Here is a 27,511-nt window from a genome sequence, read left to right as displayed (position 1 = left end):
ACGTGACGGCGGCGCAGGTGAGCGGCACTTCCGGGGGCGGGCGCTAGCTTGGCGGTTCTCAGCTCCGGCTCCGGCGGGTCCGCAGGGGTCAGGCCATGGCGTCCTCCCCCGCCTCGTCGGCTCCCGGCCCGGGTTTCGGCTTCGCCTCCAAGACCAAGAAGAAGCATTTCGTGCAGCAGAAGGTGAAGGTGTTCCGCGCCACCGACCCGCTCGTGGGCGTGTTCCTGTGGGGCGTCGCCCACTCGGTGAGACTGCCCCCCGCACTCCTCCCCTCCCCCTTCCGGCCCTGCCCCGCGCCGAGGGGTCGCCCGGACTCGCGCCCGCTGTCCTGCTGTCCAGCCCCGTCCAGGGCCCCGAAGCTTGGCCTGGGGGGGGGCGTGCTTCTCGGGGTCCCCTGTCCCCCTGGGTGCTCCCCACGGGGGGGTGGAGGTGCGGCTGTCAGAGTGCAATCCCTCCCCTTTCCAGCCTGCTTTCCAGCTTTGCCCCATCTGGGCTGCAGTGATGGAACTTGGGGTCTCGGGGAGCGGGGGGGGGGTTGTCAGCTTTCGGGGGAACCGGACCAGCGTTTATTTAGTCACTGCATGACATCATCTTTCCACATCTTGAGGGGAAGGATGTTCTCTTTAGGGGAGGAGGGGGTCATGGCATTCCTTTAGTCAGGGAAGGAATTAAAATTTCAGTAAGAAATGGGAAAGAGAATTAAGTTTTCCTCAAGCACCCCCATTCCTTTATTCCCTAATATCACAGACTACGGTGGAAGAAGAGAGTAACGGGTCTAGACAGCTTGGCTTAACTGCCTTCCTTTCTTGTGGCCTTGGGGAGAGAGATTTCAACGTTTGCTTTGCCCTTCTGAAGGGTGGAACTAATCTCACCCCCCCCTCCCAATATCAAACGGGTTTATGACTCTGGTCTCCATCAGTTTCCTAGTTGCTCAGTCTTGGGTTGTTGTAATTAATCTGCAGTCCCTAGTTAGGAGGAAAACCCCTCTTTATAGTGCTCTCTCTTGCCCTTCCACTCTACCCTAACACCCCAACCCGTCACAAGATAAGCTTTAACGGAAGATTTTTCTTTTAAATGTTTGGGGTTGGAAAAAGTCAACAAAGCACATGCTACAGGGCCTATAGGCTCCCTCCAGGATGTTCAGATTCCAGCTTAGTTTTCCTTTCAGGGCTCTGATGAATTGTCTCTTGAACATATGGCTTAATGATGATTCAGCTTATTGCACAGCAGGTGGAAGGGATGGCTTAAGTTATTTTTCTAGAAGAGGATGTGTCTTTTCCAATTAAGTGAGTTGCCACTGCAGTATAAAGGATTTAGATTAGACTTCATTTTCTTGGATGATGTTTGGGAGGGGATGGATGACTGCCTGGGGGGAGGAAGGCGGGGGAAGAGAAAAGTAAAATCAAAAGCATCTGTTCTTTTGGAGAGCCTTAGCCTATGAGGTTGCCCCTCACAGTCCCTTCCATCTGGTAGAACTAAGTAATACATAGATTTTTAACACATTATTTGGGGCAGAGATAAGAATAATAGGATGGGAGGGGTAAACCACTTTGTCCTTAATGAATGCGCTCCTAATGAGCTTGTACTTTTTGGCTGCCTGGATTTCTCTGGAAATCAGCTGCTTTTTTTTTTTTTTTTTTGCTTATATCTTCCAAGATTGAGGGATCTTCTACAGAGAATTAGGTCAGAGCAGGTAGGACTAAGAAAAGAAATGTGCAAATGTCTATTTTCATTATTTATAATCTTCCCCTAACCCATTCTACCCCATGCTTTTATTTACTGCCTCTCTGTTCTGGACCCAAGTTTTGTTGGACAGACAATTATCATTGCCATTAGGAATTGTTTATGGTTACTAGAGCCTTCTCCCTTCCCTCTGCTCTTTCCTCGAGGGCCTCCTTAACTCCATTATACTGAAATGACTACATTTTAAAAACTGGAACACTTATCTATTTGCCTTCAGTGTCTTGAGTCTGCTGAGTGTTTTCTTTTTATTTACAACTTTTTACAGCTTTTAAAGTAAACATGAGAAGTATTATCACTTTTCATATTTCCTTATTTGATTTTTCATTAGATCAATGAGCTTAGCCAGGTCCCACCCCCTGTAATGCTGCTTCCAGATGACTTTAAAGCTAGCTCCAAGATCAAGGTCAGCAATCACCTATTCCACAGGTAAGGTCTCTTCTTTCCTCTTTCCTCTTTCCTCTTTTTTTTTTTAGGTTTTTTTGCAAGGCAAACTTGGGGTTAAGTGGCTTGCCCAAGGCCACACAGCTAGGTAATTAAGTGTCTGAGACCGGATTTGAACCCAGGTACTCCTGACTCCAAGGCCAGTGCTTTATCCACTATGCCACCTAGCTGCCCCTTTCCTCTTTACTCTTATGTAAGTGGAGGGGGGTCTGTCTTTACCTCTCCCATAAGTCAGAAATATTTAAAACTTGAGAAGTGAGCCCTAAGGTTAAAATTTTAGGCTAATAGAATCAACATTGGAAGAGATTTACCCTGTAAGAGGTTACCTGGAGGAAAAGTTTAGTGAAATTCCTTCTTTACTTGGGCAAGATCACAAATAGCAAATACCACAGATCTTCAGTCTGGTCCTTAGAATCCTTATGTTAACTCAGTTAACAGTGGACTCATTGCTGATCTCAGAGTGACTAACTTAGCTGGTCTGTAGTATATGCTACTGTTAAGATGAGTGTTCACCCCTCAACCCACACTCCAGGGAGAACCTGCCTAGTCACTTCAAGTTCAAGGAGTATTGTCCTCAGGTCTTCAGGAATCTTCGAGATCGATTTGGTATTGATGACCAAGATTACCAGGTAAGTAATCCCTAGAAGGGGAAGTTTATTTCTCCTACCCAGCAAATGAAAGGAGGGAGCATGGGTCTTGGAAACCAAATTTGGTTCCAAATGTTATATGTTAGCTTCTATTCTCTCCCTTGGGCTGGGTGTTTCTTCTCCTCCTCCTACATGGATTTAATTGATCATTTTATTTTCTTTTTGTAAAGAAAGAGGGATCCCCTTCTTTGACCCCTGTAATATTTCTCAGATTTCTCTTACCCGAAGTCCCCCAAGTGAGAGTGAAGGCAGTGATGGTCGGTTCCTTGTTTCGTATGATCGGACTCTGGTCATCAAAGAGGTTTCTAGTGAGGACATTGCCGATATGCATAGCAACCTCTCCAACTACCACCAGGTTAGACCTTCATATTTCATTCCAGCATTCTTCCCCACAAATAGCAGCATTGCTATGACCCCAAAAGGTTACCCTATGCCTTTCCCCTTCTAGACCACCTTTTTTTTTTTTTTAAAACAGACAGATGTAGACTGTTTGGGTAGCTAAGTGGCAATGTGGATAGAGAGCTCCAGACCTGGAATCAGGAAGACTCATCTTCCTAAGTTCAAATCTGGCCTCAGACACTTGCTTGTTATGTAATCTTGGGCAAGTCATTTCCCCAAAATGAGTTGAAGAACCAAATGGAAAACCACTCCAATATCTTTGCAAAGGAAATCCCAAATTGGGTCACAAAGAGTTGGACATGACCGAAAAATAACTCAACAATAACTCATCAGAAAGTATATATTAGTGCCTGGTGATATAGAAAAAGAGTTGTGGCCATATATCTTTCCCTCTTGGAGCTTTCAACTTAAGATATGCTGTTTTGGACATAGCCTTTGTCTAGTATATGCAGTAGATTAAAATATTAACATTCAATACTTGTCAGGGGTAAGAATATAGCCATGGTACAGGATGAGTCAGGGAAGCAATCTACTCTCCTAAGATCAATTGAGGTTATCAGTCAGTGATTATTACATTTTTTTGGTCCATGGAGCATATTCTAGAGGTTTCAGAAACACTTTACCTACTCATCTTGGTTCTTTTTGTCACTAATTAAAAATCTTGGAAAAAGGCAGAATGAAAAAGTGTTACTTTTAAAGTGCACAAATGCCTTAATTCTAGGATCAAAAGCAAAGGTTCTGTCCTATGTGAATATTATTTTTTGCCCTAAAACAATCCATTGAGGCCTTTCATCCAGCTTTAGGCTGGATTAGGAGATCCGAATTCTAGCTCTCACTGTCACCAGATGGGAAAATCTAGCAAATCTCTTATCACCAAAAATTTTCATTTATAAGAATAATATTTCTGATTGCCCTATAATACAGAATCTGATAAGTTTAATTAATTTATATAAAAACTGTTGTACAAATAGAAAGATTGAATTTCAATTCAAGTAGAAATGACTGGTGGCATTTCTAGGGGGCTTGGTTCCTATTCTCTCTTCTCCTCTTAAGGATATCCCAGTTTCAGATTAGATTTTTCTCTCCCCAGCCTAGAACCACAGTGTCTGTCGCAACTTTGTTGTGTGTTTCCCATGTGGATCTGACTGTTCCTCTCTTCTGATTTTTTTTCCTATATCCTTATCCATCCTAGTATATAGTCAAGTGCCATGGCAATACCCTGCTCCCCCAATTCCTAGGGATGTATCGGGTGAGCGTTGACAATGAAGACAGCTACATGCTTGTGATGCGCAACATGTTCAGTCACCGACTCCCTGTGCACAGGAAGTATGACCTCAAGGTGAGGGAGGGGGCAAGGAGAATGAAGAGAGTCAGGAAGGGGGTCGGAAGAAGGGCTAGAAGATTTATCCTGTAGAGAAAGCCAATGCTGATGAAGTGCTGAGGTTCACAAGGAAGCCACAAAGAAGGGGACTGGTGTGAAGAGCAGTGTCCTCAACACTACTTTAGCCACTCTTTCTGGATCTTTCTTTTTGCAGGGTTCCTTGGTATCCCGGGAAGCCAGTGATAAGGAAAAGGTGACATTATTTTTTTGTGTTTTGGGGGGTGGGGAGGGGAAGTCTTGGTGATGAAAGAATATCCATTTCTCTAATGAGGGAAGAAAATGTCTTTGATTGAAGGATTCACAAAAGCTATTCTCTGCTATAAACCAAGGAAAGAAAGAAAATTCTCTGGAAAGACTATGTTCAATTAAAAAATTACAGCTTTTTAATCAGAACTCAGGTAGTTGGGGCTTCTCTGCATGGGAAATGTTGGAATTGGTATAAGAGTAGAGAATGACTCTCCTTTCCTCATCCAATGAATTTTCTTTGTCTAAGAAATGGGTTGTTGTTAAAAGAAGTGAGAAGGAAGATTGGGGATATGAGCAAAGATTGGAAGCTGTGGGTGTGAGAATAAACAAGATGTGATTTCAGGGTCAACAGAAGCCCCAGAATCAAATTGGGTGGCAGTCTGAACCAGGGACAAACTCTGAATGAAGGAGGATTCATATTGTGAATTGATGAAGCAGAAGTAGTATAGATTTTAAACCCCTAGAAGCCAGAACTTTTTTTCATTTTGTGTTTTGTCAGTGTCTGGCAATAGTAGGTAATCAATAAATGCTTCTTGTATTTAATTATGAAGGTATTCTTAGGCTTCGGTCAGGTTTGTGTCTAGTTCAAGACTTTGTGGTACCTTTGGGACAAAGGCCCAAGAGGAGGGGTGAGGACCTGGGAGAGCATCCCAGAGCCGGTGAGAAGGTGAAGCCCAAGACTTGGGAGTATATGAGAACGTAGGGGAGGGAGAAGGGAGGGGTGCTTCTCTGAGGCTGCATTGAAAAAGATTTTTCATAAAACATTGTTCTCTCCATTCCTCTCAGGTTAAAGAATTGCCCACACTGAAGGATATGGACTTTCTCAACAAGAATCAGAAAGTTTATATTGGTGAGGAAGAGAAGAGAGTTTTTTTGGAAAAGCTAAAAAGAGATGTGGAGGTGAGATTTGGTGCGATTGACCCTAAAATAGACCCTAGGCATTGCTTAATTGGGCAACCATGTTTTCTGGTCCTAATGTAAAGGAGCCTCTCTTATTTGTTCCTGTCTATTTAGTTGGGGTTAGATTCAGAGGGTTAGGGACTTCCAGATTCTTATTTGAGGGGAATGAGATAATATATTTAAGTTGTGAAAATAGGACATTTATCTTAGACTCTAAATTAAAGACTCTGACTAGATAGAAGACTTCCCTTTGCCATTCACCTTTTTAACTTCTAACTCTTTCCCCTGGAGATAGCCAGAATCATATGGGATAGAGAGGGTGGAAGGGAAGGAGTGGTCTGTTACATCTGACATAATGGTTGGACTTCAGTTTCTGGTACAGCTGAAGATTATGGACTACAGCCTTCTACTGGGTATCCATGACATTGTTCGGGGGACAGAAACAGAGGAAGAAGGACTTGGGAGAGAGGAGGAACAAGAAGAGGAAGGAGACTGTGGTATGGTGGGACCTCCAGTTCTGGTTGGTTCCTGCGGTACCTCTCCTGAGGGAATTGGGGGCTATATCCATGCTCATCGACCCTTTGGCCCTGGTGAATTTGAGTCCTTCATTGATGTCTATGCCATCCGAAGTGCTGAAGGTGAGTAGGATGTTGGTGAAAAGGACTTTGAAGCTGTTCATAATGGTCAGAAAAAAAAAATTTGAGGCCTTCCCCTCAAGGGGAAGAAAAATTAGGAGAGAGTGGTTATACTAGAGAATAATAACCCTGAGTTGGGTTGAATGTTGTCTTTGAAGGATAGTTTTATAGACTCGGGATTGAAAAGGATTGCAGGGATTATCCAGTTAACAGGAAGTCCTTCTACAATATATGAATCCAGTAGAAATAAGGTACCTGTTTAGATTACTGTGAATAAAGTGATAAATGAGTGTATGATGTTTGGGAGTGAGTCTGGGGAATGAAAATTGGAATTATACTTTGCCATTTGCCATGATTCTTCCTCTTTCAGGGGCCCCCCAGAAAGAGGTCTATTTCATGGGTCTCATTGACATCTTGACCCAGTATGATGCCAAGAAGAAGGCAGCTCACGCAGCAAAGACTGTGAAGCATGGTGTACGTATTCTCCTTGGACTTATATACTCTTCTGGTTCTCCTTCCCACTTTAGGACTCAGAAACCATTGTTTGGGGAAGGTTTTCATTTACTTTGGGTGAAAGGGGGGGGAGAAGGGATTAAAGAACTGAATTTGAAAATCAGATATTTGGGGTGAACGAGCAATCCATTCCCAGAACCACCCTCAACCCCTTTTTTGTTTCTCATTTTTCTCTTTCCACAGGCTGGTGCAGAGATTTCTACTGTCCATCCTGATCAATATGCCAAACGGTTCCTAGATTTCATCACCAACATCTTTGCCTAGGCGATTACCTGGCCCTCTGTGATGCTTCCTTAGACTTGGGTGGGGGAAGAGGGAGGGACAGGGCTACAGTGGGAAGACTGGAGGAGTTAGGGTGTCCTCTTCCTTAGCTAAATCCAGGTTGCCTCTCCCATCTCCCAAAGTGATGTCCTTCCCTGCTTCTTGTCCCAACCACACCACCCCCAAAGTCAGCTGCATTAGGGTTTTACTGAGGGCTTTTTTTTCTCTCTCTCCCAAGTGCCTTGATCTTTGTAAAATGTCATGTTATTTTTATAAAATAGGAGGAGCTGGATTGGTTAGGGGGAGGGGTATGGGTATCTTCTTGACCCTGGCAGGACCAGTGACTCTGGCTCTGGAAGTTGCTCTAACCTGGAAAGCTTGAGCCAGGCATGGCTTAAACTTGGCTGAGTAACTTTATTGGAGGCACAGAAGCTTGCTCTTCTCTCTTCCAGCATCCCCCATATACTTGGGACAGATGTGGATACAGCAATGTGCCTAAGGTGGTACTGCCAGTCTTTCTCGCTGAAGTAGAGGGCTGTGTGGAAGAGAAAGTCAGCAGGCTGACTTCTGACATGGACATGGACATGGACATGGCCTTGTCAGGGACTTTGAATGGTTCTCTAGCCCCTTTCCCAGTGTCTGTGTTCCTAAGTCTTGAATAGCCCTTATGGGGTAGGCCTGAATTGGGGTTGTTGTTTGATTCCTGCTGCTGGATACCAGAGCCCCTGTCCTACCTGGGACTGGGACCATTTCATTAAGTATTTAGGTGGCTTGACTGAGAGGTGGGGGTGAAGTAAGTTTCTAGATCTAAGAGCTCACTACACTTAATATTTCTCTTTGTCTAGTTCTCCCTGGATCTTGTTCCAGGGGCAGGGAAATACTTCAATCTGGACCAAACCTGGTTATCTTTAGGGTGAATTGAACCCAGCACCATTCCTTCTTTCTCTCTCCCATTAGCTTTCCCATCATTTGTCTTGTGCTGCTGTTATATCTCCCAGAAATAGGTGACATTGTCATCCTTATTCCCTACCTCCTGAGAAGAATCAGCCATAAATTAATTGCTCCTCCCTAAATCATATGGGAGTAGTAACCTGAGATTTGAGGGGTGTCAAAGAAGTATGAACCTAGGAGATGGGGGTATAAACTGACTTTGAAGTTGAGACAATCTCTCCTTAGGTTTCTCCAGTGTTGTCCAAGGTTATGTATGATTCAGTTCAGTAATCCCTGTGTGGCTGGACTGTTCTGTCAACAAGAGGTAGCCCTGTGAATATTAACTCCACCTACTCCCTTATTCTCACCTTTATTCTTCAAGAGGAGGAAATTGGACGAGTGTGGGGTGTGTGTAGATTGGTTACCTGATTGTGTGTGTGTGTGTGTGTGTGTGTGAGAGAGAGAGAGAGAGAGAGAGAGAGAGAGAGAGAGATGTCATATCCACCTCCCTCCTTCCAGGGGCCTGGTTGAACTTAGTCCTTCTCCCTATCTTTCCCCTGTCTAAATGCAATAAAACTTAGGACACCAGCAACTGCCTTTCTTTAGAAATTGATTTTCTGACCATATAGCTGATGCAACAGGGGCAGTGTGGGTGTCTTTATTTGTTGCAACTTTTTTTTTGTAAGAAAGAAAAATAATAATCTTGCATATTCCTATTCTTGCCGTCTCAATATAGAAGTAAATTATTAAACCTGAACTGGTCCCTCTTAGTGCTCTATTTTTGAAATTCAATGTGACGTGAGTAGTAGACTTGGAGTGATTAGACACAAATTAGAAATGTACTGGGGTAAATATTTAGCCTCTCAACTTATTTCCTCTTCTGTGAAATGGGTATAATGCCTTTAATATTTCAAAAGGTTGTTAAAAGGAATCAAAGATTCAACAGTTCTTTGAGAACCTTAAAATGCTATAAAGAGCTGTTATTGAATGATGGGGTGCAGAATAAGAAAGAGCAGGGAGCTGTAATGTCCCAAACCTGGGGCCTAGCTCTTGATGGTGGGTTCTGATGATCCATAAAGGAAAAGAGAAAGTCACTGGGGCACAGACAGCAGGGTGTGGGAGAGGAAGGGAGGGGAAGAAAAGACCTCTAGTATGGGGTTTCTTTTGTTTTTGCTTTAAGAATATAATTGGAAAGGGGAAAAGTTGAAGTATTTTTCAACTCAGAATTTTGAGGTCCCAGATACTGAATGTGGAGTTTAACTTCCTCTGGGATCTGGGTTTCTCAGAACACAGCCCTTCAGTAAAATGCTTGTGTTCTTTTCAGCAGAGAAGCAGAGTAAGAATGTCAATATTCCTTCCTTAAACTTCTTGGGAAGAAAACTGGCTACAAGGGAAAGAGTGGGTGAGGGGAAGGGACAGGGCTGGGTCCTGGGAAACATGCTGGAGAAAGATCAGTCATCCAGTCCCTGGGGTGGAAAGAGTGGATTGACAGTGCTCCCCAACAAACCCCAGGGATTTCCAAAATCATCCTTATTAAATTCCTCTTTGGCCACTGGGGGAAAAAGTTAAAAAAAAATTACAGATGAGGCCCTAGGGTGAACAAAAGGGTACAAGTTTTTCATCTGGAAAGCAGCAGATTAGGGTTAAATCCGGGTGATCTGGAAGTTTTGGAAGGGTTGAGCAGTAAATGGACTTTGAATCCTCTTTCGCAGAGTTTCCCCATTTTTCCTCTCTGTTAAAAAATATTTGTCAAAAGAATTTGTAGGTAAAATTGGACTCTAACTTTGACTTCTGGAAATGGATGGGGGTTATTATTTTTGGAGGGAACCTCAATTTGAAAATAATACAGGGCTATTTTAAGAGTCCAGTATAGTGGGAAAAGTGCTGAACTCAGCATCTGGAGACCTGGCCTTGAAATCTCAGATATGTCTACTAGCTGAATGATCATGAAACATCTCTTCCTTGAGCAGAACCAGGAGAAAAATTTATATAATAACATAAAGATGATCCAGATCTTTGAAAGACCTAGCATTCTGATCTAAACAGTGATCCACCAGGATTACAAAAGATCATGATAAAATAGGCTACCCACCTCCTTGCAGAGGTGATACTTAAAAGAGTGCAAATTGAGACAATATTTTTTGAATATGTCTAGTATGGGAATTTGTTTTGGTTGATTATATATATATATATATATATATATATATATATATATATATATATATATATATATATATATATATATTAGATTTTTGCAAGGCAAATGGGGTTAAGTAGCTTGCCCAAGGCCACACAGCTAGGTAATTATTAAGTGTCTGAGGCCGAATTTGAAATAAGGTACTCCTGACTCCAGGGTGGTGCTCTATCCACTATACCACCTAGCTTCCCTTGGTTGACCATAGTTTTAACAGGTTTTTTTTTTACTTTCTCAATTGGGGGGGGAGAGCTCATAACTTGAAAAAAAGTAAAAATTTCTTACAATTAAAAAATATTTAAATAAAAATTGAAAACTCTGAAATGAAAAGTTCTAAGCCTTAGACTTTTCAAATGTAAAAAAAAATGGAATCAATTTACCATTTACCTTGAATAATGGATACGAGCAAAGCTCTATATAATCTTGCAAGTGTTATAGAAATGGGGCTGAGGGTGGCTAGGTGGCGTAGTGGATAAAGCACCGGCCTTGAGGAGTCAGGAGTACCTGGGTTCAAATCCGATCTCAGACACTTGGTAATTACCTAGCTGTGTGGCCTTGGGCAAGCCACTTAAGCCCATTTGCCTTGCAAAAACTTAAAAAAAAAAAGAAATGGGGCTGAAAGGTGAATTATTCAAAGGATTACTTGATAAGCATGTTCCCTCAATCAACCTCAGGATCATACACTTAAAATTGAAAGGGACTGGTCATCTAGTCCAACCCATTCACTTTACCCATAAAAAAAATGAGCCTCCCAGGTCATGCAGATAGTAACGGCATATTTTTAATATACTTTCATCATTTCATTTTTCTGCCTGTAGCTCCATCTGCAATGAATACTCTAAAATAGAGAGCAAATGGCAGCAAAGGTGGCTCCTTCCACCCAACCTCATAGGCTTCAGAACCGGCAGGTGACTTTGAGATCTAGTTCAATCCCCTCATTTTACCAATGAAGAACCGAAGCAGATTAGTCAAAGTGTCTAATTAGGGTCGCCTAGGAAGTGTCTTCGGGAGGCATTTCTGGTCCAGAGTGACTTGCCCTTGAGTCACATAGCTTGGGACAATCTCGGTTGGGATTTGGATTTGAACCCAGGTCATCCTGTTTGCAAGTTGAACCAGTTCGGCCACACTGACTGACTGACTCCACAAAAGCCGAGCTTGCCCAGTCCCGGCGAGCCCTGTGGAGCAGCGGCGCACTTGATTGGGGAAGAGAAAGATGATTGTAGAGGGCGGAGTAAGGTGACGAAGGTGATGGGAAGAGGGACAGGTGAATGGGGGTGGGGGGCTTCTTCCTCTCTGCCGGGTCCGTGGCTGCCGCTCCTCTTCCCCCCCCCCCCCCAGCCCTACCCTCTCTCTGTCTCTCTCCCTCCCTCCATCCCTCTCCCCCGCCCCCAGGAGCATCCTCACCGAAGGAGGCCTGGGGAGGTGCAGGAAGGACTGGGGATTGGAGGTGGGGCCCGAGAGGCGGTGACAGTCGCCTCCGATTCGGGGGAGGGGGCCGCTGCGGTCGGCCCCGCCTCCCCTCCTCCAGGCCCCCCCTCCCCGGTACCCCTCCCCTCTTCTTCATCCCTCTCCCTCCTCTTCCCCCCACCCCGTTGCTAAGGTCCGGACCGTCATCCCAGCAACAGCCTCAGTCATGTGATCGGCGATGGCGGCGCTGACGGGAGGTAGGTGAGCCCGGCGCCCCCCCCGAACCCCCCGGCGCGAGCTCGCGCCCCCCCGGACCGGGCTCGCTGGAGCCCGGGGACCCCGGCCCTTGCCCACCCTCCGCGCCCGCTCCCCAGCCGGGCGTTTTCCCTTGTGTCGCGGGGTTCGGGGGAGGAGGATGCTGGGGAGGGTGCTCCTGGGCCTCCACGGGGCCTGCCTGCTGCGGGGCCGGGGAGGGGGGCCCCGGGCGTGTGTGGGTGTCGGCGTGTACCCGCGTGTGTGCCGGCCTAGCGTGGGGTGAGGGGCACGGGCAGTGGTCGCTCCAGACACCTCCACTGGCCCCGCCCCGGTCCCCGGTGTAGGTCACCCACCACCAGGCCCCCGCCTCCCCCCATCCTCCGACAACTTCCTTAGCTAACCGAGGGTCCCGAGTTGCCCTCTATTGTCAAAGGGGTCCCAGCCTGGAGCTGCCCTCCCCCAGGGTTTGGGCCAAGAGCCCCCAGGGTACACAGCCTTCGGATGGGGGGGGGGAGACATAGGATGAAGACACAGGCAAGGGCAGCCTTTCCCTCCCGAGAGAGAGAGAGGATCATGGACCCAGCCAGAATCTAACCCTCCCGGAGCTCAGAGCAGAGGTTCCCTTCCTCAGTGGATGAGTGATGGAGACCTGAAGAAGTAAATATGTGGGCACTACCGAGGGGATGCCCCAGTTTCTAGGCACTAGACCCATGTATGAACATTCCCCATGCATGCCGGTGAGATTCCTGGTCTTCAATGAGGAAAAGTGAACTCTGGATATTTTTTTGTTATAGAGTCTGCTGCTACTTTGTCCACATCTTCAACAGTCAGCAAGCAGGAGTGATTTAAGGTTAGACCTTAGGGAGGATTTGCAGGCCATGAGGGTAAACTATTTGGGAATCATGGGGAATAGTGGGGAGACTGAAAGTCTGAGAGAGTTCTGCCTTTATGGACCAAAGGCAAGGGGGCAGGGTTCAGGGGGCTCAACTGGCTCAGATCAATTTTTTGAGGCTTTTCCATCTTAATCAGTTACCCCTTCCTCTTTTCTGTAAACTGTAGGGAAGTTTTCACAGAATATGTAGACAGAAGAAAAGGCCCCTCAAGGGCTTATTATTATTAGGGATGAAAAGATCCAATCTCCACAAAGCCTCTTTTGGAAAGGGGATGGAATACCAAGATTGGGGAAGAGGAAGGGAAATATCCTGTGCATTTGGCTAGTAGCAGGCAGTCAGGAGAAGGGGAGAGGCAGGTAAAGCAATAATTTCTATTATAACCCTATTGCCCTCACCCAGTGTTGGTGTCAGAGTTCAGCTGAGTGTGGAACTTCCGGGATTTCTCCTGCCACCATCGTCCATGGGCTCTCCAGGTACTATCCCTCACAATTCCAGGGATCTTATTTTCAGAGATTTTAGTAATTTTTGACTCTAGAAATCCCAATCTTTCCTCTCTCAGGACTGCTCAGAGGCATAGGGCCTCTGAGTTAGGATGAATCCAGAAAGTTTTTTCTCATTTTCTCCCCATCTCTGGTCAAAGAGATTCACTAACCATCACCACTGGGTCAGATATTTCTAGTAGGGACACAGAAGGAGAAAAGGAAAGCCAAGACTGGGAGCCTTCCTGCTAGGGCACATGACTTCACTCTGGACTGGGAGGGAAGTAATCAGTATAAAGCTCTGAAAAAAGTTCAGTGGGTCCCAGATTCAGATGTTTGGTTTCAATGGTAATAAATCAATTGAGCCTCCCATTCTTAAAGAGTGTGACCCTGATGTGAGTTGTGAGAGAGGAAACTAGGAAGAGATGATACACTTTGGGGGTGGGGGTGGGTATTGAACTAAAACGAGAAGACCATTCTAACTTGAAGCGATTTGCCCTACATTCCAATATAATCTTTCATCTAGGGGAATTATCCTTGTCTTTATTGGGAGTTCTTTGGGTAGAAAACAGTAGAGGGGAAGGGTTGCTGGACTGTCAAATGAGTAAAGGACTGGACGATTCTTTGGTGAGAGGTGGGGGTGGGTTGGGCTTCGGAATAGGACTGATACTGAGCTCAGATGGGTAGTGGGGATTGAGAGTGAAGGCACTGGTATTTGGCAAGTAGATCCTATCCTGAAGCCCCTTCATCCGGGGGCAGTGTCGTTCGTCCTGTCCAGGATGGCGGCCTGTGGGGGCAGCTGTAAGAACAAGGTGACAGTCTCAAAGCCAGTGTGGGACTTCCTGAGCAAGGAAACACCAGGGCGACTGGCCCGGCTTCGGGATGAACACCGAATATCCATCCTCATCGATGGAGAGACTTCGGACATCTATGTTCTCCAGCTTGCTCCCCAGGGCCCTCACCCAGCCCCTCCCAATAGCCTTTACCTTGCCAGAAAAGCTCTCAAGGGGCTGCTGAAGGAGGCAGAGAAGGAGCTGAAGAAGGCACAAAGGCAGGGGGAGTTGATGGGCTGCCTGTCATTGGGGGGTGGGGGGGAGCATCCAGAGCTGCACCGCCCAGGGCCCCCTCCTCTCCGGGCTGCTCCACTGCTGCCCCCAGGGGCCAGAGCCCCCCTACCTCCTCCACCTCCTCTGCCCCCACCTCCTCCGCCCCGCCTACGAGAGGAGGCGGAAGAGCAGGAGAGCACTTGTCCCATTTGCTTGGGGGAGATCCAGAATGCCAAGACACTGGAAAAGTGCCGACACTCATTCTGTGAAGGCTGCATTACCCGGGCACTGCAGGTGAAGAAGGCTTGCCCCATGTGTGGTCGTTTCTATGGGCAGCTGGTGGGCAACCAACCCCAGAATGGGCGAATGCTGGTTTCCAAGGATGCCAGCCTCCTGTTGCCTAGCTATGAGAAATACGGAACCATTGTCATCCAGTATGTCTTCCCACCTGGTGTCCAAGGGGTAAGAAGATCACACTCTTTTCTTCCCTTTTGGCCTCTCCCAAGTTAATTCACTGCTTTGATTCCCTACTTCCAACATAAGAATAGGGAAAAGAACTGGTCAATGAGTTCAGATTTTGACTATGTTTGACTCTACTATTTTCATACTTTCTGATCATTGTCCAAGGGTGGGGGGATGTCCTACAAAGCCAACTCCCCCCTCTTCCTTCCCCCCATCTCCAACATACATAAAAATCCATTAAGAATAAGGAAAAGACATTCAGAGTAAGGAAATTGACATGATGAATCTAGAAGTGTTCACTGGTGCAGAATTGCTATAGAAGTATATTATTGGTAAGGAATTGGAGTCAGGTGAAGGCTCCTCAGAAAGGGATCCCTATATCTTGGAGGGTTACAAGCAGAGAGGGATAATTACTTTGCCATACTTATTTGAAAGAGGGAAACAGTGGGATACTATCAGTTAGGAACAGGAGTGATGGGTGAGAGTCAAGAAGTCATCCCAGGAACTCATTGTTAAAGTTTTGGTTTTCATAAGAATGTGAACAGTCTGGTTAAGAGTTATAGAAATGTCAATCCTTGGTAGAGGGTTGAAGATATTAGGAAGAGAAGGCTGAGAGTTGACTCATGCTTAGTCCTTACCTCTCTGGAGGATTAACTCCTTAATCCAACTAAGAATCAATCAAAAGGAAAAGTGTCTAGTTGAAATATGGGTGGTTAGAGTTAGATATAGGAAAAACTTTTCAAATATAAGAATTGTTGTTTGGGCCAACCTTCTGATGGGTGACCAAGCTATCTGCTTCCCTAGAAATCTTTCAGCACATTCCCCTATGTGTACTGGGAGCACACCAACAGAGGGATGATCAGGATGACTTAGTCATTAGCGTAGGCCTCTAGGGTATCCATCCACTGACTGCCCCACCACTCCCCCATCCTCCCAGGCCGAGCACCCAAACCCTGGCGTTCGGTATCCTGGCACCACACGGGTGGCCTACCTCCCAGACTGCCCCGAGGGCAACAAGGTGCTGACTCTGTTCCGAAAGGCTTTTGACCAGCGTCTCACCTTCACCATTGGCACTTCCATGACCACGGGGAGACCAAATGTCATCACTTGGAACGACATCCACCACAAGACCAGCTGCACTGGGGGACCCCAGCTGTGCGACTCCCTTCCAATACCCCCTCCTCCTGACTCCCACTGTCATTGTGTGACCCTCAAAGCTTGCCCTGGGAAACTTCCCAAATATATAGTCTTCCCATACCTGCCCCTTGGCCCTCTCTCCAAGCTATTATTAATCGGGGCCTTTAGCTTCACAATATATTTCTCTTCCCTAATCCCAGATTCCCACTCTTCCCTGCATTGTACAATTCTCCCTTCCCTTTTTAAAGCTTCTCCTTTTCTCTTCCACACACATACATACACACACACACACACAGAGCCTAGTCCCGGGGTACTCGTCTTAGTCTACAAAACTAAGCAGAATTGGACCAATCCTTCCCTGGGAGATGAGACAACCTGTCCAGAGGGAGGGGGAGGAGGCATGGACTGGTATTTCAAGAGGGTCAACAGGAAGGGGAGGGCATGGGGATTAAAGGAACAGCACATTTAACCTTCTTCCTCCCTCTCAATTTGTCTCTAGGTTTGGGTACCCGGATCCCACCTACCTGACCAGGGTGCAAGAGGAACTGAGAGCCAAGGGAATAACGGATGATTAAAGGAGATTCCCTTCCTTTGTCCCCTCTCCCCAGACGCCCTCCCCTGTGTAGGATTCATTACCTCCTCCAATCTGTCAACTGGTGTCTCTAGTCACTTCTCTCCATTTTATCTCCAATTCGTAGGAGGTTTTTCTGTTTTGTAGGGAGCTTTGGATAGGAGGGTATGGCCTCCTGACTCTTCTGTCCCCCACTTCCATCATGTACTTCAGTGTGATGTGACTCCCCCATCCCCTCCCCACCCCAGATTTCATCATCTGTTTGGGGTTAACCTGCAGGGTTCTATCCATGCTGCTCCCTCTCTCTTCCCTCTTTCCCTCCCATGTACATATCCTGCCCCACGTCCCCATGGACCCCTACCCCATCCCATCCACTTTGGATCTTTCTGAAATATGCTCCTTAAGAGGCCTCCTTGGAAAAGGGCTGGAGGGGGTTTCTCTTTACCTTCCAGCCCCATACACACACACACACACACACACACACACACACACACACACACACACAGTACTTGGCAATGAACTCTGTGTGCGTGTGTTAACAGAGGGAGGGACTGGGGGCTGATACTACACCCCCACACCAAATGGAGCCTGCTCTTTGTACTCATCAAAACCCTACATACTCATCTTGTCCCTTCTTTGTCTCTGTCTTCTGTCTGTCTTTCTACCCCTTTCCTCTACCCTAACCCAGTTTGGAACTGCCACCAGACTAGCTTTTGATTTAATAAAAATAAAATATGCAACACAACTCTGGATGGGCAATGGAGAGGAGGGTCCCTGAACCGGGGTGTGTCTGGGGGGGGATGGAGGAAGTCAGGAACCCCCGGATTCTTTTCCCACCCTCTACACTTTTGAAGAATTGAGGGAATAAGGTTGACTTACTGATCCTAACCTTGTGGAGTACTTCGGTCTGTATTTTTACTTTAAGTTGCATTGGGTGGGGGTGGGATTATAGGGAACCAGGCAATCCTCCCAGTCCGACTGGGGTTTGAGTTGGGGTTGGAGTGGGGCGGAGCTCGAGGACCGGGGGAGGATTCAAGCGGCAGCAGCTTCACGGACACAGAGCCTCAGCCCCCCTAGGCTCGGTGGCCCCTTTCGTCCTGAGCTACGAACAAGGTCTAGAGCCAGCATGAAGCCCCCAGACCGCCCCACCTCGGGCCGCACTGACCGGATGCTGGGGGCTATGGGGGGCATGCTGCGCGCATGCGCTCTGCCTGATCCTGAGGGGGTAAGGAAGAGGGACCACGGTGGTCTGGGATAGGGGAAAGGGGACCTAATGCTGCACCCCGCGTCTCGCCCTCAGCTGACAATGGCAGGAACTTGGGAAGCCTCGCGGTAGAAATAAGGTCCAAAGCAACTCTGCTACCACTCTAGCCTAGCCAGCGTATTATTGATGGCTCCTCGGGGACATGTCACAATCAGGGAAAGGGGGCGTCAATGCTGATTGTAGCCGCGGTGGGGCTCCCCATCGATCCTCTATCCTTGCAGCCCCCCCCCCCGGAACCTCTTGAGGCTGGGGGAAGGGAAACTGAGTCTAAAAGTATGAAGTGGGTTAAGGGAGGGGGAGGTAGAAGCTGCGGCCTCCGCTCCGACTCGGGAGCTTGGTTAAGAAGCTGGGTTTAGGCGGGGATAAAAGGACCTCGAGAGCCCCCCAACCCCCCGCCCCGCGCCAAGCGGTGGAGTCAAGCAATGGTCCTTGCTTATTTACATAGTGTTCTGCATCTTATTTGCATGAGATTCACTTAATTGCTCTGACTAGCCCACATTTTCCTGTCTTCTTGTCCGATCTCTGTCCTCCTCTCCAGACTCTGAGCCCCCTCGCCTGGAGTAGTAGCCGCCCCTACGCCCCACCCCTGGTCCCCAGCCAGCCCAGGGCTCCAGAACTTCTCCTTAATTGGTGATTAGCCGCTGCTGGAGGCCTGGGTATTGAAGGGAAGAAGGGAGGGGGAGATTTAGAGGCAGAGGGGCGGGCACCTGAACGGGACACACACACACACACACACACACACACACACACACACACACACACACACACACACACGCAGGCACGCACGCACGTCTGAGACTCCTGGGACAGAGATCTGGGGAGAGGATGACATCTCTTTCCATCCCCATCTCTGCCTCCACTTCCCCCCACCCCCACCCCATCATCCCTCCCTCCGCATCCCACCCACACACAGTTTGAAGCTGTATCTATCTACGGGACTCTCCTCTGAGTTCTGGGGGTGGGGTGGGGGAGAGTAGAGGGCCCTGGCCCCGGCACCAAAATCCCCTAACTCGGTCCTTTAAAGACGGAGAGGACGGAGGGGGGAAATCGAGAGAGAAGATCAGGAGGCGAGGCTGTGCCGGGAGGGAGGGAGGGAGGGAGGGAGGGAGGGATGGATGGATGGAGAAGCTGGGGACATAGAGTTCCAACTTGGGGGAGTCAGTGCGGGAGAGAGGAATCGGGGGGCGGGAATTGGCGACTAACTAGAGGTGGGGACGGAGCGGGAGAGGGCGGAGCTAGGGCCAGACGGACTCCTCCCGCCGGCTGCATAGAGGCTTGGCCTGCAATTCAGCTCGCCGCTCGGCCCAGACCCGGCGCAGCGCCAGTATCTCCCCAACGCTGCCACCCCCGCCACCTATCTTCGCCCCAACCCCGGCCCAGGGACTTCCCCTCACCCCATCTTTCACGAACCCAGCCTACTCTCCCACCCCGCCTCCTCCCCCAAGCGACCCCAGAGACAGAGCTGGAGCTGCAGCCGCATCCCGGCCCAGGCCCCACCCGGACTGGACTACTGGACGCACGGACCCCGGGACGGATAGGGCTCCGGGTCCCCTCCTTACCCGGCTCCGCATTCCAGCCTTGTGCTGCCCCTTCCCCAGACCCCCTATCCCTCTTTCAGATAAGACTTCCATCCACCCCTAGACATCCCCGCCGCTATCCCTTCCCTCCCCCCTCTCCCAGCCCAGACCTGGGTGGGAGGGAGGGGGGTGTGCTCCTGGAGCCGTTCCCGCCCCGCCCCCCGTGATTCCCTCTGCATGGCCGGCCCGGGTGGGGGGTCTGGGGGGGCCCCGGAGCCATGCGGGAGGATCACCGGGGGGGTCGTTGTGCCTGTCCCCACGTGATCCGTAAAGTGCTGGCAAAATGCGGCTGCTGTTTCTCCCGGGGGGGTCGCGGTGAGTGTGGGACTCAGTATTTGGGGGGTGGGAGCCTGGAAAGAGAGGAAGATTCCTGTGTGTGGGAGGGGAACCTGGGAGCCAGGATCCTTTTCTCCCCTAACCCCCTTACTAGAGGCTGTCAGTACATCTCTCAGAAAAGTGTAATTGGAAGATGATCCCAAGCTATAAATATTTTTATTACAAATTCAAAAAACTGGGGAAAGGGGCAAATGGGAGGTGGTGTCGGAGTCAGTTTTTCTATGTCTCAGAGATGCAGTGGATATGAGAGAAACACCCTGCTTAGGTTTCTTCCAGGGCCTTGTACCGTTCCCATCTTCTCACTATTCCTTCCTCCCTGGAAAAAGCATTCAATCAAACTCAAAGCCCTGTTGTCCCAAATGTGACTCAGGTTTGGGGACAGATGGGGGGGGAGGCAATGAAAAATCGAGTTTATATCTGATCATGTAAACTGATTCACTAGTGATAGATCTCCCACCATATTTAGCTTCCTTTCCTTGCCCTCCTCTGAATATTGTAGCAAACTGCTTTTTTTTGGGGGGGGGCTTGAGGGGGTATAGAAATTATTTCATTTTATAGTGATTGAAGCAATGGGGGAGCCATTCCAGGGGCAGCAGATGGTTCCTAGCTCTGTTCCCACCCTTGCTTCCCAAGGAATGGTCTGTACCCATCATGGAGGGGAGGGCAGATGGCCACCCCCGGATCCTAGTTCCAGTGGATGGTTCATCCCCTTACACCCACAAACTGTGCCAAACTGAAAATGTGCGGGAACCCCACATATTCCAGGGGTTCCAGGAGTGGGGAACAAAGTCTCTCCTGGATCTTTCAGTCCTTTGAGGTGGGGGAGGGGAAGACACTATACTTACCTCCCCCTTGTGAAGACCAAAAAGATTTTGTTTATCCCCAGTTAACTCAAAATGGAGACAGTGGGTCTTGGGGTACTAGGGAAAAGAACTGGCTATAGTGAGAAAGATGCTCTGTGGTTTCTCCTAGAAGTCCTAACTATGTATTATCTCCACCTCCATTGTCCCAGAGTCCTATTCCATTGCTGGCAGTGAAGGCAGTGTCTCTGCTTCTGTTGCCTCTGTCCTGGGTCCCACTTCTGTCCCTAGCTCTGGACTCAGCTCTGGTCCCTGCTCCCCTGGACCCCCAGGGCCTGTCAGTGGCTTGAGGCGGTGGTTGGACCACTCTAGACACTGCCTCAGTGTGGAAACCGAGACAGACAGTGACCAGGCAGGATCATGTCAGGTGAGCAAGAAGGAGCCAGATGGAACATCAAATGAGAGACGACATTAAATATTGAGCAGAGGGCAAGAGCTTTTGGCCCCCCTGTTAGGAAGGGGAACACCGTTAGGGAAGGGTGTAGCTCACTCATGTCTGACCTCTGATCCCCAGAGATGGATTCGGGAGTCAACTCTAGCCTCAGGGGAAGAACTACCAGAACTGACCCTACTGACCACTTTATTGGAGGGACCTGGAGAGAGGACCCAGGTATCAGGAAAAGGGTGTCAAGGTAGATGCTGAAGCAGCATCTTGGCCATTCTGCTGAGGGAAATTCCTTTTGCTACTTTTCCAGGAAAGCGAAACTTCCCAGCCCCTTGAGGAGACTGGCTCTCAGACTACAGAAAGTGAGGAAGAAAAAAGGAAGAGGGCTTTGGACAGGAGTATGTGAGTGCCATTTTTGTGCTTCAAATGATGACCAAATGGATCCTCTTCAAGCATTTAGAGAGAACTTCCCATAGATATTTTCTTGGACTTACCCCCACCCTCAATAGAACTCTCAGGGAAGAGGGGGTCACTAAGTCCCAGAAAGGAGTGATTGCTGAATGAAGAGAGTTCATTGATCCTAAGGAGGGGTGCTGTCCTCCTGCCTTCCCAGGTATGTCCTGAGTGAACTGGTGGAAACAGAGAAAATGTACGTGGAGGACTTGGGGCAGATTGTGGAGGTAGCTTCCTCTATCCCACCCTTAGCCCCACTCCTGCCATCCTACCCCCTGCACAGCTGCCATTCCTTCTGTCTACAGCTGGAAATCTCTAAACTAGCTTCCCAAAGTTGCATGGGTCCTTTCCCTGGGATTAGGTTTCTTCCTGCTTCCACTTCTTCCACTTCTACTTCTAATCCCTCCAGTGGTATCCCTTCCAATAGCATTTTCTTGTCTTACTCATACCTCCCTTTCTGCCCTCCTACCAGGGCTACATGGCAACCATGACAGCCCAGGGCATCCCTGAAAATTTACGAGGTCGGGACAGGATTGTGTTTGGGAATATCCAGCAAATCTACGAATGGCACAGAGAGTAAGAATGCTGGCATCAGTGGTGTGGGGGATTGAGGAAAACAGAAGGGTGAAAAGGAAAGAGGAGGTGATAAAAAGGGGTACAAAATTTATGAAGGAGGGGGAAACTAGATTTAGATTTAGATACAATTTAGATTGGGCGAATCAAGCAGACCCTGTTCTGACTTTTCTTCCCCTTTCCTTGCCCACAACTCCAGTTACTTCCTTCAAGAACTACAGAAATGTCTTCAAGATCCTGATTGGTTGGCCCAGCTCTTCATTAAGCATGTGAGATGATTAGGGTATCTATAGGACCTCAGTTTGGGGATGGATTAAACTTCTGTAAATATTAAGGTAAAAGGGCTGCTCTCATCCATGATTTCCCCAAACTTCTTCAGGAGAGGAGGCTACATATGTATGTTATTTACTGCCAGAACAAACCCAAGTCAGAGCACGTCATGTCTGAATTTGGAGATAGCTACTTTGAGGTCAGTGTTCAGAGTTCCTGGTGGGTCAGGATCCAAAATCAAAGCCCAACTAAATCCTTATTTCTCTTCCTTCTCAGGAACTCCGTCAGCAGCTTGGTCACCGTCTTCAGCTTAATGACCTTCTCATCAAACCTGTACAACGAATCATGAAGTACCAACTGCTCCTCAAGGTCAGAGCCTTTTGCCCACTCCCTCTACTTCTCCTATAGTCCTACTCTCCCTTCACACTACCTGCCAGGCTTTCCTTCTAGAGCTCCTCACATGCTGCCCAGGTTGTCCTCCTTTCAGGCTTAGTCACAGGGTGTCTGGGAAATCTGGAAATCAGATTCCCAGCATCAGAACTTTTTTTTATTTCTTCTACCTTTCTCAGGATTTCCTCAAATATTATAGCAAAGCCAAGAAAAATACTGAAGAGCTTGAGGTAAGGAGACCTCTTCTCACTATAACCAGTCTTCTCTCCTTTCCAAACCTCAGTGGACCAATTCCTCACCCCTTTGGGTGAGGACTCATCTGAGGGTCAGTTTGGGAAGAAAACATTTTAGGGAAATTAGTTAAAGAAGGAAGCAAGAGAGGAAGGGAGCTGGAAGAATTTGTCTTACCCGGGCGGCTAGGTGCCGAAGTCGATAGAGCACCAATCTTGGAGTCAGGAGTACCTGAGTTCAAATCCAAACACAGACACTTAATAATCACTTAGATGTATGGCCTTGGGCAAGCCACTTAACCTGTTTGCCTTGTAAAATAATAATAACAATAATAATAATGATAACCCTCCTTAAAAATAATGATAAAAAGAATTTGTCTTACCCTCCACTTCTAAGTATATCTCTCCAATTCTTCCTGTCCCAGAGGGCAGTAGAGGTCATGTGCTTTGTACCCAAACGCTGTGATGACATGATGAGCCTGGGGCGACTTCGAGGCTTTGAGGTATTGGAGGGAATTGGAAATGTAGAGTAACTTTGCATGTAGTTGGATCCTCTGATGTGGAACCTTTACATTTGGGTGATCCCTAAACCTGACCCCCAAAAGAGGTGTATGAGGGAGTGGGAAGGAGAGCAGGCAGTCCCTGCAGGAATTCCTATTCTACTCCCAATCTCCTTCTTACACTATTCTGACCAGATTGCCCATTTTCTAATCTTCTAATTATGATCATGACTGTTTTCCATTCTGACTTTAGGGCAAGCTGACTACCCAGGGGAAGCTCCTGGGTCAGGACACATTCTGGGTCACTGAACCAGAAGCAGGGGGGCTTCTCCCTGCCCGGGGTCGAGAGAGACGAGTTTTCCTCTTTGAACAAATCATCATCTTCAGCGAAGCCCTAGGGGGAGGGGTCAGGGGTGGGGCACAACCTGCCTATGTCTATAAGAACAGCATCAAGGTGAGGAGGGCTGCGTGGCCTAGAGGTGGGAGGGACAGTGGAATGACTTGAGGGGACTGGTAAAGAGTGGGAGGGACTCTTAAAGAGGATCTCTGGAGCTTGGGTTTATTGTAGAGTTTTGGGGAGGATAGGGTCAGTTTTAAAAACCAAAACCTGGGAGACTGGGAAAGTCTAGAAACATTTGAGTTGTTTTCCTTTCTATCTGCATGCTCTACTTCAGGTGAGCTGTCTGGGCCTAGAGAAGAACACTCAGGGGGATCCCTGCCGGTTCACCTTGACTTCAAAAGGGCCAGAGGGTGGTGTCCAGAGATACATTCTACAGGCTGCAGATCCAACTATCAGTGAGACCTGGACTCAGCATATAACTCAGATTCTGGAAAGTCAGAGGAACTTCCTCAATGGTAAGAGTCCACCACAACAACCTTGGCTGTCCTTAGGTTCTCCAACTACGAATTCCTCTGACCTCTAGCTACTGAGCCTGATGACTGACTTCTGACTTCTGTGCACTTCCAATTTCTGATCTTCTAATGCAAATTACAAAGACAAATTGACTTTGTAAAATTCAGACTCCCACTTGAAACTTCCATAATTCCTAGAGGAGCCAGTATCACTGATGAATAGGGTTTTGCAAACCTTAAAGCACTATATAAATGTGAATTCTTATTTTGGACAGCAGAGATCCCAGGGAAGGGGCCCAGTATGACTGCCATTCCATCTTCCTTGTTCCTCTCCCTATCCCAGCACTGCAGTCACCGATTGAATACCAGCGTCGGGAAAGCCAGACTAACAGCTTGGGAAGGATAGGAGGGTCTATGGGGGGAAGCCCTGGACGATCCCGGCTTGGGGACCGAGCCCCAGTCAGCACACATACACCCATCAATGGCTCCCTCCCTTCCCTGTTGCTGCCCCCCGTGGGGGTGGCTGAAAACCCCCTGCCTCAGAATGAACAGGTATGGGGAGGGATTGTCATCCCTAGTGATGGGATATGGGGAAAATTGAGAAGTTGATGTGAGGAGAGGAATAATTGGGAAGGGAAACAAAACAAGAGGCAGCAGAGCATAGTGGGAAACAAACTGGACCTAGAATCCTAGCTTTGAGTTTTTTTAATTTGTAAAATGAGAATAATAATTTAGGATTATTAACCTTAGGCAGTTGTGTTAGGGTTATAACACTTAGACTCATCTATTTAAGAGTGGGGACTGTTTTGACTTTGTATCCCCTTAGATGACTGGACTGACCAATCTTGCCAACCTCAAAAGGCTGTTGTAAGCAACAAAAGAAACAATGGGGGTGAATTTTTTAACCATAAAGAGCTATATAGCTATATAGCTCCTGTCTGTTGTTATATAAGAAGTAATTTATTCTTTGTTTATATAAATACCTTCTCCCCCCCCCCCCCCCCCATTCACTTCCAGTATCTTTCTCTTCACACCTGGCCCTTCCCTTTCTATTCTTTTCCCCTCCAAATCAAGTCAATGAGCATTTGACTTAATTTTAAGTCCCTCTCCCTTAATTTTCTGGTTGGTAGGGATTAGGGATTGATATTCATGGGGCTACTTGTTCTGGAGTATCTAACAGAAGTCATCTGTGGGGCCAGAGAAGTTCAGAATCAGGAGGTGAGGATAAGGGTCAGAGATTTCTGATAAACTTTTGAGTGTCAGTTTCTGAATTTTTTACCTTTTGATTCTCATTTCTCTCCCGGAATTTGTTAATCCTGCTCAGGCCCCTCCTGCATGCGAAGACGCTATCTGCCAGGCCCGACTGGCCAAGCTGGATGAAGATGAGCTATGACTAGTGGCCTCCTCACCTCTTTGGGGTGGGTAGGTTGCCATTGGGTTTGTAATGGAAGAGCCCCTCTCCTGGGCACTGTTTTTGAACTAATTCCTCCCCCAGTCTTCAACTGAATGGAAAGGGCTAGGCTGGGGGTGGTGGGGTGGAACCTGATGGAGATAATGTGAAGTTTTAGAAAGATTTCTAGTACTTAAAGATGGTTTCTCTACTCTGGGGGATATAGATTCTCTCCACTTTCCTCCATATATAATGTATCACTCAAGCTCCAAGAAAGGAAGAAATACTTGTGGGTAGATAAAGGGACTAGGGATAGATTATATTGATTTATTTTGATTTGTCTGTTTCCTGAAAAATAAAGGTTTTGCTCTATCATTAAGGATGGAGGGAGTGAGGAAAAGGTACAGGAGTGAAATCACTAGAATCATTTGGGGTGGATCTGGAGATGGGGAAGGGAAAAAGGGTTTGGAAGCAATGGGTTTTCATGTGAACTTCTCACCCCAGACATGGGAACTAAATGGTCATTAGGAATCCTAATGATATAATCCTAAAGTCTTGTTATATAATTCCTTGACCTTCTCCTTTGCTCCTCTTTACCTGCTACATTTCCCATATGGTCTTCCCCATCTCACCTTTTCCTTTCCCTCCCTTTTAATAAAAGAACAAACCGAAACCCAACAACCCACCATCCAGAGGCTAAAGAGGCAAAATCCTAAATATACCTTTTTTTGGACTGAGTTTTTTTTTCCACCACCATCATAGGAGAATTCTGGGGGAAAGCCCTCTTCCCCTTCCTCTGAAGTCCTCATTAAGTGATCCCTCAACTCCCACCGTTGGAGGGAGGAAACCAGGACAGGGTTGTTATTTTTGGTGCTGTAATTCCTGGAGCTTCATCTTCCAGTCCTGGGGTCCAAAGAGAAGTTCTGAGAAGGTCAGAAGGAGCCTCTACTCCCTATCCCATATCCCAAGGACTAGGGACACAGAGAGATTCAGAACTGTCCAGCTGACGGGTCCTGGGTCTATATTCATCTATGTGTCCACTGTGTCCATCTGTCCCCTGGGGGCTCCATCACATGGGGCTGTGCTTCCTCACCAGACAATGGAACTCTTTGTAGGAGGGTCTGTGGGGTTAGAGTGGCAAGGGGCCAGAGCCTCCCTTTGGGCCTGGACCTTCTGTCCCCCCCTCCTGCTGACAATGGGAGGAGGGGTCTTAAGGAGGGTGGACAGGACGCAGAACCCGATAAGAAGTAAGGGAAACAATAGGAGGAATTAATGCCAAGAGAGGCCGCCCTAGCTCCACCCGAGCCCCAGGGTTTTGAGACCAGGGACTTGGAGGGGGACACGGAGGGTAGGTAGTGGGGTTCTTAAAAGTTTTTGAGATTTGGACTTTCAGAGGCTGTTATGGAGTGGAGCAGAAATCAGATTATGAACCTAGATTTTAGGGTTCAGGAAGACCAAAATGTTTTATCAGGGACCAAGAAAGAAGGGAGTCAGAGTCCAGAGTTCAGCTCTGGGGAAGGTGGGGGTAATCTTCAGGGCTGTTCTTGTGCCCTACAACAACTAGCCCCCACCATCACCTCCACCATTTCCCCAAAGCAAAATACAAACAGGGAGAAATTAGAATCAGAATCAGATGATATGAGGGGCAGCATCTTCCTTACATTCACATTTAAATTTCAATAAAATAAATACTACCCAAACTGGTGAGTCAGAGTCCATAAAAACAAATCCATGTCATATTATCTATACTTTCAGCAACTGTTCCCAGCATATTGAACTAAGTGTCCAACTTCCTCCACCACTTCAACTATGTAGCACTGATAGAGAGAGGGCTTTTGAACTCTACTCTCTGTCTCTTTGTCTCTAAATTTGTGGGCGGATTAATCGTTCT

At 47.7% G+C, this 27,511-nt stretch overlaps 3 protein-coding genes and 1 long non-coding RNA gene across 10 annotated transcripts; 3 read left to right on the top strand and 1 right to left on the bottom strand.

Annotated features, from left to right (window-relative positions):
• Positions 1 to 28: 28 nt before the first annotated feature.
• On the top strand, positions 29 to 8,866 carry PIP4K2C (phosphatidylinositol-5-phosphate 4-kinase type 2 gamma). Its single transcript, XM_074226298.1, has 10 exons — positions 29 to 245; positions 2,072 to 2,169; positions 2,717 to 2,813; positions 3,043 to 3,186; positions 4,423 to 4,569; positions 4,766 to 4,804; positions 5,644 to 5,757; positions 6,128 to 6,395; positions 6,763 to 6,866; positions 7,089 to 8,866. Exons 1-10 carry the CDS (start codon positions 96 to 98, stop codon positions 7,167 to 7,169), a joined length of 1,242 nt encoding a protein of 413 aa, XP_074082399.1. The 5' UTR covers positions 29 to 95; the 3' UTR covers positions 7,170 to 8,866.
• Positions 8,867 to 11,700: 2,834 nt separating this feature from the next.
• On the top strand, positions 11,701 to 17,458 carry DTX3 (deltex E3 ubiquitin ligase 3). Of its 3 annotated transcripts, XM_074226293.1 has the most exons (6): positions 11,701 to 11,954; positions 12,747 to 12,802; positions 13,245 to 13,318; positions 14,084 to 14,832; positions 15,770 to 15,987; positions 16,469 to 17,455. In XM_074226293.1, the coding sequence occupies exons 3-6, from the start codon at positions 13,306 to 13,308 to the stop codon at positions 16,542 to 16,544; spliced, it is 1,056 nt and encodes a 351-aa protein (XP_074082394.1). In that variant the 5' UTR covers positions 11,701 to 11,954; positions 12,747 to 12,802; positions 13,245 to 13,305; the 3' UTR covers positions 16,545 to 17,455. The 3 variants fall into 3 exon arrangements, with proteins under 3 accessions (XP_074082394.1, XP_074082393.1, XP_074082392.1); XM_074226292.1 differs by having other exon boundaries at positions 13,245 to 14,832; positions 15,770 to 17,458; XM_074226291.1 differs by lacking the exon at positions 11,701 to 11,954 and having other exon boundaries at positions 12,238 to 12,802; positions 15,770 to 17,458.
• A 98-nt stretch (positions 17,459 to 17,556) lies between these two features.
• Positions 17,557 to 27,345, top strand: ARHGEF25 (Rho guanine nucleotide exchange factor 25). Of its 5 annotated transcripts, XM_074226281.1 has the most exons (16): positions 19,068 to 19,696; positions 20,730 to 20,944; positions 21,092 to 21,187; positions 21,273 to 21,364; positions 21,576 to 21,642; positions 21,888 to 21,991; positions 22,188 to 22,257; positions 22,368 to 22,457; positions 22,535 to 22,627; positions 22,828 to 22,878; positions 23,304 to 23,381; positions 23,632 to 23,832; positions 24,053 to 24,233; positions 24,574 to 24,782; positions 25,361 to 25,448; positions 25,555 to 27,342. In XM_074226281.1, exons 1-16 carry the CDS (start codon positions 19,600 to 19,602, stop codon positions 25,608 to 25,610), a joined length of 1,788 nt encoding a protein of 595 aa, XP_074082382.1. In that variant the 5' UTR covers positions 19,068 to 19,599; the 3' UTR covers positions 25,611 to 27,342. The 5 variants fall into 5 exon arrangements, with proteins under 5 accessions (XP_074082384.1, XP_074082386.1, XP_074082385.1 ...); XM_074226283.1 differs by lacking the exons at positions 19,068 to 19,696; positions 20,730 to 20,944 and adding an exon at positions 17,557 to 17,765 and having other exon boundaries at positions 25,555 to 27,337; XM_074226282.1 differs by lacking the exon at positions 25,361 to 25,448 and having other exon boundaries at positions 19,078 to 19,696; positions 25,555 to 27,338.
• On the bottom strand, positions 19,624 to 23,711 carry LOC141515042 (uncharacterized). The gene is made up of 3 exons (XR_012476207.1): positions 23,262 to 23,711; positions 23,057 to 23,110; positions 19,624 to 20,033 (listed from the first exon to the last, which is right to left on the bottom strand). It is a non-coding gene; the product is annotated as an uncharacterized LOC141515042 (long non-coding RNA).
• Positions 27,346 to 27,511: the final 166 nt, after the last annotated feature.

The sequence above is a fragment of the Macrotis lagotis genome, chromosome 2 (genome assembly GCF_037893015.1).
Source record: "Macrotis lagotis isolate mMagLag1 chromosome 2, bilby.v1.9.chrom.fasta, whole genome shotgun sequence".
Taxonomy (NCBI): domain Eukaryota; kingdom Metazoa; phylum Chordata; class Mammalia; order Peramelemorphia; family Peramelidae; genus Macrotis; species Macrotis lagotis.
Note: the sequence above shows the minus strand (reverse complement) of the source record. Positions and strands in the feature narration are given on the sequence as shown.

What these genes read in the sequence shown, in the direction of transcription:
- PIP4K2C (XM_074226298.1), top strand. Translation starts at nt 96, where the DNA reads ATGGCGTCCTCCCCCGCCTCGTCGGCTCCCGGCCCGGGTTTCGGCTTC. An exon ending in ACCTCTCCAACTACCACCAG is followed by an intron (nt 3,187 to 4,422) that starts GTTAGACCTTCA and finishes TATCCATCCTAG; the next exon opens with TATATAGTCAAGTGCCATGG. An exon ending in CAAAGACTGTGAAGCATGGT is followed by an intron (nt 6,867 to 7,088) that starts GTACGTATTCTC and finishes CTCTTTCCACAG; the next exon opens with GCTGGTGCAGAGATTTCTAC.
- DTX3 (XM_074226291.1), top strand. An exon ending in TCCCACCTGGTGTCCAAGGG is followed by an intron (nt 14,833 to 15,769) that starts GTAAGAAGATCA and finishes CCATCCTCCCAG; the next exon opens with GCCGAGCACCCAAACCCTGG.
- ARHGEF25 (XM_074226281.1), top strand. Translation starts at nt 19,600, where the DNA reads ATGCGGGAGGATCACCGGGGGGGTCGTTGTGCCTGTCCCCACGTGATC. An exon ending in AGGGCTTTGGACAGGAGTAT is followed by an intron (nt 21,365 to 21,575) that starts GTGAGTGCCATT and finishes CTGCCTTCCCAG; the next exon opens with GTATGTCCTGAGTGAACTGG. An exon ending in AAAATACTGAAGAGCTTGAG is followed by an intron (nt 22,879 to 23,303) that starts GTAAGGAGACCT and finishes TTCCTGTCCCAG; the next exon opens with AGGGCAGTAGAGGTCATGTG.